The sequence below is a fragment of the Chiloscyllium plagiosum genome, chromosome 16 (genome assembly GCF_004010195.1).
Source record: "Chiloscyllium plagiosum isolate BGI_BamShark_2017 chromosome 16, ASM401019v2, whole genome shotgun sequence".
Lineage (NCBI taxonomy): Eukaryota > Metazoa > Chordata > Chondrichthyes > Orectolobiformes > Hemiscylliidae > Chiloscyllium > Chiloscyllium plagiosum.
The window spans coordinates 68237677-68247239 of NC_057725.1; the positions used below are offsets into that span (position 1 = coordinate 68237677).

The 9563-nt window shown below is 48.9% G+C and overlaps 1 protein-coding gene across 1 annotated transcript in view; it reads right to left on the reverse strand.

The window, feature by feature from the left end:
- LOC122557988 (AP-2 complex subunit alpha-2-like) overlaps positions 1–9563 on the reverse strand; it is a 102375-nt gene that overhangs the window by 35584 nt on the left and 57228 nt on the right. Inside the window, exon 12 of the mRNA XM_043706289.1 lies at positions 6504–6601. Coding sequence (XP_043562224.1) covers positions 6504–6601 — 98 coding nt within the window. The remainder of the gene's footprint in view (positions 1–6503; positions 6602–9563) is intronic.

The window sequence follows — 9563 nt, forward strand, 5'->3', positions numbered from 1 at the left end:
GAGAGAAGGTTGGAGCAAATAGATAGGAAGAAAGATGGACAGGGTAAGACAGTTCAAGAGGATGGTGCTGAGTTGGAAGGTTGGATCGGGGATAAGGTGGGGGAGGGGAAATGAGGAAACTGGTGAAATCCACATTAATCCCATGTGGTTGGAGGGTACCAAGGCAGAAGATGAGGCGTTCTTTCTCCAGGTGTTGGGTCGTTAGGGTTTGACGGTGGAGGAGGCCTAGGACTTGCATGTCCTTGGCGGAGTGGGAGGGGGTGTTGAACTGTTCGGCCATGGGACGGTGAGGCTGTTTAGTGTGTCTGTCCAAGAGATGTTCTCTGAAACGTTCTGCAAGTTTGCGTCCCGGATCCCCAACGTACATAAGACATTGAGAGCAACGGATACAATAGATGACATGTGTGGAAGTGCACGTATATCTCTGTCGGATGTGGAAGGATCCTTTGCTGCCTTGGACGGAGGTGAGGGGGCCGGTGTAGGTGTAGGTTTTGTACATCTTGCAGTGGCAAGGGGAAGTTGCCGAGGTGGAGGGTGGGTTAATGGGTTGGTGACCAAACAAGGGAGTCGTGGAGGGAATGTTCTCTCCAGAAGGCAGAAAGCAGTGAGGAGGGAAATATATCCCTGGTGGTGGGGTCTGTTTGTAGGTGGTGGAATTGGCAGATGATGCAATGTATCAGGAGGTTGGTGGGGTGGAAGGTGAACACATGGGTGGGGTTCTGTCCTTGTTGCGGTTCTGTCCTTGTTGCGGTTAGAGGGATGGGGTTCAAAGGCGGAGGTGCGGGAAGTGGAGGAGATGTGCTGGAGGGCATCATTGACCACGTGGGAGTGGAAATTGTGGCATTTGAATAAGGAGGCCATCTGGGATGTTCTATGGTGGAACTGGTCCTCCTCGGAGCAGATGTGGTGGAGGCGTAAGAATTGGGAATAAGCGATAGCAATTTTACAGGAGGCAAGGTGGGAGGAAGTGTGGTCCAGTTAATTGTGGGAGTCGGTGGGTTTGTAGTAGATGTCCATGTTGAGTCGGTCACAGAAATGGAGATGGAGAGGTCCAGGAAGGGGAGGGAGGTGTCCGAGATGGTCCAGGTGAACTTGAAGTCAGAGTGGGAGGCGTTAGTGAAGTTGATGATTTGTTTAACCTCCTCGTGGGAGCATGAGTTGGCACCGATACAGTCATCAATGTAACAGTGGAAAAGGTGGGGAGGTGCCAGTGTAACTGCGGAAGATGGACTGTTCCAAATACCTGACGAGGAAGCAGGCATAACTGAGGTCCATTTGGTGCCCAGGGTCAGGAGGAAATGGGAAGATTGGAAGGAGAAATTGTTGAGTGTGAGGATCAGTTCAGCCAATCGAATGAGAGTGTCAGTGGAAGGGTACTTGTTTTGGGGAGGTCTGGGGAGATAGTAAAAACAGGGCAGGGCTGGGACTAGGACCTGATGCGGGGCTGGAGTTGGCGGTGTGGGCAGAGATTGTCTGTGGAGTGGGTGTGGTTAGGGGGATATTGGATGACATCACCAACAGAAGTGATTCTCACCCTGGGGGTCAGGGGGGCGCAAGTGGTGCCTTCAGTGTCATCAGCAGGGGCGGAAGTGACATGGTGTGGGTGATGTCGTCAGTGGTGTTCAGGTGAGTGACGTCAGTATGGGCGGAAATAGCTGCGATTGCAGCATCTACAGGGGCACCCCACAGACCGCAGCCACTGCCGACCATGCCGCCTCTGCGACTGCCGCCAAGACAACTGCCTCCGCGATCACCAGCAAGACAAACACCTCTGTGACCACTACAGGATGCACTGCCACCACGACTGTCGCAAGATCCACAGCTGTTGAAACCAACCCAAAGTCTATCTGGTACATCATCTTCACCCCTGTACTTTCTGCCACCACTGATGTCACCCAGTAGAACACCGCCGACAACATCGCTTACATCACACGTTCCATGACTTCCACCCTACAGTTGTTGTTGGCGCAGCTACTTCCGCTCCCACTGAAGTCACTAACCTGAACATCATCGATGACACCACTCACGTCACGCATTACATCACTTCCACGCTGCAGATGCCACCAAAGGCACCACATTGTCCCCCTGACCCCCGAGGTGAGCATCACTTCTGTTGGTGATATCACTCAATATCCCGTAAGCACACTCTTCGCTCCCACTCCCAATTCCAGTCCCTCACCAGGCCCTAGCTCCCAGCCCTGCCACGTTTTTACTATCTCCCCAGACCTCCCCTTTGCTGAGGATGAATGATATGGCCTCAGTAAAGGCCTCACCTTCATCCCCCTACGCTCCCGGATCAATGACGTCAAACACGTCTTCTGCTGCCTCTGCCTCCATGCTTACTTTTTCCATCAGGACTCATGCCCACCCTTAGAGGACCCCTTCTTCCGCATCCAACACAACCCACCCACCTGCACACCTCAGGCTGGTCTGTTACTCCTCCTCCTTCCCCACCCCCACCAGATCTCTTTATTTCCAACTGCCACCGGGATGCTGACCACCTCAACCTGTCCACCTCACTCACCCACTCCAACCTCTCTCCCTCACAATGTGCTGCCCTCTATTCCCTCCGCTCCAACTCCAACCTCACCATCAAACCCACAGACACCTCCTCCTACTGTTCCCTTGACAAAGACCTCACCTCCCATCACCAAACCATCATCGCCTCAAGACCATCCAAAACCTCATCACCTCAAGGAATCACCCACCCACAGCCTCCAACCTCACAAACCGGGAACCCCACACCGCTCGGTTTTCCTCCTCCTTCACCACCCCCACCAGATCTCTTTATTTCCAACTGCCACCGGGATGCTGACCACCTCAACCTGTCCACCTCACTCACCCACTCCAACCTCTCTCCCTCACAATGTGCTGCCCTCTATTCCCTCCGCTCCAACTCCAACCTCACCATCAAACCCACAGACACCTCCTCCTACTGTTCCCTTGACAAAGACCTCACCTCCCATCACCAAACCATCATCGCCTCAAGACCATCCAAAACCTCATCACCTCAAGGAATCACCCACCCACAGCCTCCAACCTCACAAACCGGGAACCCCACACCGCTCGGTTTTACCTTGTATCCAAGATTCACAAATCTGAGTGCCCCGATTGACCCAGCTTATTTGCATCCTCCAGCCCCACTAAACATTTCTCTGCATACCTTCACACCATCCTATCCCCCTTGATAGGAACTCTCCACCTATGTTCAGGACACCACTCACACCCTCCACCTCCTCCATGAACCTTCGTTACCCCAGCCCCAAACAACTCATCCTCACCATGTACATCCAGTCCCTGTACACATCCATCCGCCATGGCAAAGGGCTCCAAGACCTCTGTTTCTTTCTCTCATGCCGACTCAACCAGTACCCTTCCCCTACATTCTCATTCGATTGGCTGAACTGGTCCTCACCCTCAACAATTTCTCATTCCAATCCTCCCACTTCCTCCAGACCAAAGAGGTAGCCATGGCCACCTGCATGGACCTCAGCTTTGCCTGCCTCCTCGTCGGGTGCATGCAACAGTCCATTTTCAGCAGTTAGATCGGCACCTTCTCCACCTTTTCCTCCACTAATTCGATGACTGTATGGGCGGCAAGAGAAGGTTGAACAGTTCATCAACATCACTAACACCTTCGATCCTGACCTCAAGTTCACCTGGATCATGTCGGTCACCTCCCTCCCCTTCCTGGACCTCTCCATCTCCATTTCGGGTGACCGACTCAACACAGACATCTACTACAAACCCACCGACTCCCACAATTACCTGGACTACACCTCCTCCCACCTTGCCTCCTGTAAAATTGCTATCACTTATACCCTCTAGCGTAACTTCTCCACTTCCTGCACCTCTGCACTTGAATGTCACCCCTCTAACAGCAACAAGGACAGAATCTGCACACCCTCCTCCCCCCAGTCCTCATATTCCACTCGACCAACCTCTGGATACATTGCATCATCCTCCGCCATCTCCGCCACCTACAAACAGACCCCACCACCAGGGATAAATTTCCCTTCTCACCCCTATCTGCCTTCCGGAGAGAGCATTCCCTCCACGACTCCTTTGTTAGGTCCATGTCCCCCACCAACCCACCCTCCACCCCCAGCACCCTTCCCCTGCCACCATAAGACGTGCAAAGCTTGCGTCCAGACCTCCCCCTCACCTCCATCCAAGGCCGCAAAGGATCATCCACATCAGACAGAGATTCACCTGCACTTCCACACATGTCATCTACTGTGTCCGTTGCTTCCGACGTGGTCTGCTGTACATTGCGGAGACAGGATGCCAACTTGCAGAATGTTACAGAGAACATCTCTGGGACAGACACACTAAACAACCCCAGTCCACCAAGGTCATGCAAGTCCTGAGCCTGCTCCACCGCCAAACCCTAACCACCCAATGCCTGTAGGAAGACTGCCTCATCTGCTGCCTTGGTACCCTCCAACCACACTGGATCAATGTTGATTTCACCAGTTTCCTCATTTCCCCTACCCCCATCTTATCCCAGATCCAACCTTCCAACTTGGCACCGCCCACTTGAACTGTCCTACCTGTCCATCTTTCTTCCCACCTATTCGCTCCGCCCTTCTTTCCAAATTATCTATTTTCACTCTCACCTTCATCTACCTATCGCATTTCCAACTACCTTACCCCCAGTCCCACCCCCCTTCCAGTTATCTCTCAGGCCCCTTCGACCACAAACCTCATTGCTGATGAAGGGATTATGCTCCAAACACCGATCCTCCTGCTCCTCGAATGAGGCTGACTGGCTATGCTTTCCAGTTCCACACTCTTCGACTCTTGCACCCGGGAGGCAATATACCATCTGGGGGTCTCGTTTGCAATCACAGAATCTTCCATCTGTTCCTCTAACCATTGAATCCCCTATGACTATTGCTCTCCTATTCTCCACCCTTGACGCCTGAATCACAAAGCCTGGTTCAGTGCCAGAGACCTGGCTGTTGTGGCTTTCCCTAGTAGGTCGTCTTCCCTAATAGTATCCAAAACGGTATACTTATTATTGAGGGGAATGGCCACAGGGGATCCCTGTACTGTCTGCCTATTCCCTTTCCCCCTCTAGCCGGTCACCTAGCTACCTTTATCTTGTAACTTGGGTGTGGTTACCTCCCTATAACTCCTTTCTAGACTGTTGATAAGGCAAAGTTGGGGTCAGTGTGATGGGTTGAAGTGTATTTATTTTGTGCAGCTTTTTGTCAACATGACAGTGACATGCCACCTTAGATAACTTGCTTAATTCTCACAGCCTTGTACAGGCTGTTCTGTTATAATGCGCGTTTCATTAACACGAATTCGCTGTAAAGCGACTGACATTTCTAAAGCTCGGACTTTTAAAACGGGTGTTGGCTACCACTTTTCAGGCAGTGAGTTCCAGACTCCCACCAAACTCTGAGTTAAAATGCGTCTCCTCAACTCTCCTCCTAGCTTTGTACCTCTTACCTTAAATCTGTGCCCTGGTTACAATCCTGTTACGAGTGGAAGAAGTGTCTTCCTATCCATCCTCTCTATGCCCCTCATCCTCTTATATGTGTCTATCAGGTTTCCTCCCAACTTTCACTGCTCCAAGGAAAATAAGCCCAATCTCTCCAATCTTTCCTCATAGCTCAGATCCAATAGCTCAGCTCCCTGGTAGCATCCTAAATCTCGCAATAATTCTCTTAAGTGGGAGTGAATGCACAATGCCTCACAATTAAAGTGCCATTAATTGAGTCAAGTTTGAAATAAAAGAAAGCCAGTTTATGGAACAGCTCATACAATGGTTTAACGTAGCAGGTTCATACATCACACAACCTCGAGCATACTGCTGTAACAAAAAGCTGGTCACATCTGTTCCCTCTTGATAAAAGATAGGGAGTTGCTGAGTTACATGCACCAGAAAGTTGGATGGAAAGCCAAGTTAACATTTCAGGTCCAGTGACCCTTCATCAGAGCTGTTCTGAGAAAGATCACTGAGCCTGGCATGTTAATTCTACTTTTTCTCCATAACTGCTACCAGACTGGCTGAGTTTTTCCAGCAATTTATGTTTTCTTTTCTGATTTCCAGCAGTTCTTTGGTGTAGTTGCATCAAAAGGTTGCCAAGTTCAATCTCTAGTTTAGACCAGTTTAGCTAACCAATTTAGCTGGATCCATGAGAATGAATCCATATACCAATACAATGCCAGCTCACAGAATCATGTTTTACTCACTGTACCCTCTACTGTGCCTCAACACTTCAACTCATCAAGCAGCAAGTGTGGCTATACCTTAATGACTGGATAAAGCCACAACCAGTGACTGCTGCAAAAGCTGAAAAATAGTGACTAGAGCAGCAGATCATTGTCGATGTGGAAGTATTTGGAGGGAGGAAGGGCTCACTTCCCTCATTGTCTTAGTCGCTGTGGGAGTCACTGTATAATGCTCCACAGTAAAGCTGGACACATATATAGAGGTGAAGGCACAATTGACTTTTCAAAGGAGAGCAAGTGCAGCAAATCTAACTAACCTGGATCTTGGATCACCAGCAATCAAGTTTCCGAACTCTCCCAAGATATATCCACCCACTTTCACAAGGTTCTCATGGCAAGCTGGGGCTTGGAGACCCTGTGGAGAAATAATACACATGAATCCGTGGGATCAATATCCCACACTGAATTACATTGAAATTACAGCACAGAAACTGGTCATTGGGCCCTACCAGCCTGTGTGGTGTTCATTCTACATGGGAGCAGTCAACCTAACCCCATGTGAATATTCTTATTCTTAACTTTCAGCTATGTATCTAAACTATAGTCAAATCAAACACCATCATTAAATCCTGATATTGGACCATCAAACAATATGAAATAGTCCACAGCTGAGGCATGATTTTAAAAAATGGATTAAAAGAAGGAAGTTCAGAGCATAATCTCGAGAGACAGTAATGGCTGAATGAAGACTTATCTTTTGCACTGATGTACTGGGCTCCCCCATCATTGAGGATGGGGATATTTGTGGAACCTCTTCATCCTGTTAATTGTTTAAGTTTTCATGACTGGTTGTGACAGGACAGCAGTGCTTAGATCTGATTCACTGGTTCTGGAATTGCTTAGCCCTGTCTATTATCAACATCACAGAAGGGATGTGATAGCATTGAAGTGGGAGCAGAGGAGACTTTTCAGCATGTTGCCTGGGCTGGAGTGTTTTGGTTATGCCGAGCTGGGGTATGCATGCCTTAGAGCAGAGGAGATTAGAGGGGACATGATTAAAATATATAAAGTTATGAAGGGAACAGATAGGCGAGTCAGAAAGAAATATTCCCTACTATGGGCTAAGTGCTAGAAAAAGGGATTAGAGCTTACTCTTGAGAAATAAGGCAGGGCAAGTGACTGAGGTGGAGCACTTTAGGACCAGCGACCATAATTCCATTAGTTTTAAAACAGTGTTGGAAAATGATAGACAGGATCTAAAAATTAAAGGTCTAAATTGGAGCAAGGCCAATTTTGGCGATATTAAGCAAGAACTTCCACAAGTTGATTGAGTGCGGATGTTCGCAGGTAAAGGGACAACTGGAAAATGAGAAACCTTCAGAAAGGAGATAACCAGAATGCAAAGACAGTATGTTCTGTTAGGGTGAAAGGCAAGGCTGGTAGATATAGGGAATGCTGATGACTAAAGAAATTGAGATGTTGGTCAAGAAAAAGAAGGAAGCATATGCCAGGCATAGACCAAGTGAATCCTGAGAAGAGTATAAAGGCAGTAGATTAGATTAGATTACTTACAGTGTGTAAACAGGCCCTTCGGCCCAACAAGTCCACACTGACCCACCTAAGCGCAACCCACCCAGACCCATTCCCCTACATTTACCTCTTCACTTAACACTACGGGCAATTTAGCATGGCCAATTCACCTAACCTGCACATTTTTGGACAGTGGGAGGAAACCGGAGCACCCGGAGGAAACCCATGTAGACACAAGGAGAATGTGCAAACTCCACACAGTCAGTCACCTGAGGAGGGAATTGAACCCGGGTCTCTGGCGCTGTGAGACAGCAGTGCTAACCACTGTGTGGGAATATACTTATGAGGGAATCCAGGAGGGAAAAAATAGGACATGAGATAGCTTTGCCAAATAGGGTTAAGGAGAAACCAAAGGGATTTTATAAATACATTAAAGACAAAAAAGTAACAATGGAGATAATAGGACCCCTCAACGATCAGCAAGGTAGTCTATGCGTGGAACTGCAGGAGATGGGGGAGATACTAAACAAGTATTTTGCATCATGGCTTACTGTGGAGAATGACATGAAAGATAACGGAATGTGAGGAAATACATGGCGACATCTTGAAAAGTGTCCATATTGCAGAGGAGGAAGTGCTGGATGTCTTGAAACACATAAAACAGTATAGAATTAGCGGTTTCAGTGCCATCATTAATCCACCGCAGGCTTGCATCCTGGTCATCGGGCAATCCTGCCATGACCTGACCATTTCCGAAGTTGACAAAGGCAACCACACCCTCTGCCGGAAGGACATGATGACCGTCACCCTGTCCAGCGATGGCCGGCTGGTATACAATGAGCTTGCATCTCAGTTTTTGGAGAGCTTCAAGCTTAACCTGGAGAATCCAAAATTATTAGCTGTGTTCTAGACTGCACCTCACCATACAAGGGATTAGTGATGTTACATGGAAGACATTGTACTTATAAAGCAGAATTTATTTTATTTTTTGTATTGTGACAATGCAGGTGAATGCCTATCCTGCCTTTACTGCGTCCTGTGTGTAAGGCCAAATAAAAAAAAGGATAGATCCCCAGGACGAGATCAGGTGTACCCTAAAACTCTGTGCGATGCGAGGGAAGTGATTGCTGGACTGTTTGCTGAGATAAATGGATCATCAATAGTCACAGGTGAGGTGCCGGAAGACTGGAGGTTGGCTAACCTGGTGCCACTATTTAAGAAAGGTGGTAAGGACAAGCCAGGGAACTATAGACCAGTGAGCCTGATTTTGGTGGTGGGCAAGTTGTTTGAGGGAATCCTGAGGGACAGGATTTACATGTATTTGGAAATACTTGCGGAGCGTTTCAGAGAACACCTCGGGGACACCCGGACCAACCAACCAAACCACCCTATGGCTCAACACTTCAACTCCCCCTCCCATTCCACCAAGGATATGCAGGTCTTTGGACTCCTCCATCGCCAGACCACAACAACACGAGAGTTGGAGGAAGAGCGCCTCATCTTCCGCCTCGGAACCCTCCAACCAAAAGGGATGAACTCAGATTTCCCCAGTTTCCTCATTTCCCCTCCCCCCACCTTGTCTCAGTCAAATCCATCGAACTCAGCACCGCCTTCCTAACCTGCAATCTTCTTCCTGACCTCTCCGCCCCCACCCCAGTCTGACCTATCACCCTCACCTTGACCTCTTTCCACCTATCACATTTCCGACGCCCCTCCACCAAGTCCCTCCTCCCTACCTTTTATCTTAGCCTGCTAGACAAACTTTCCTCATTCCTGAAGAAGCGCTTATGCCCGAAACGTCGATTCTCCTGTTCCCTGGATGCTGCCTGACCTGCTGCGCTTTTCCA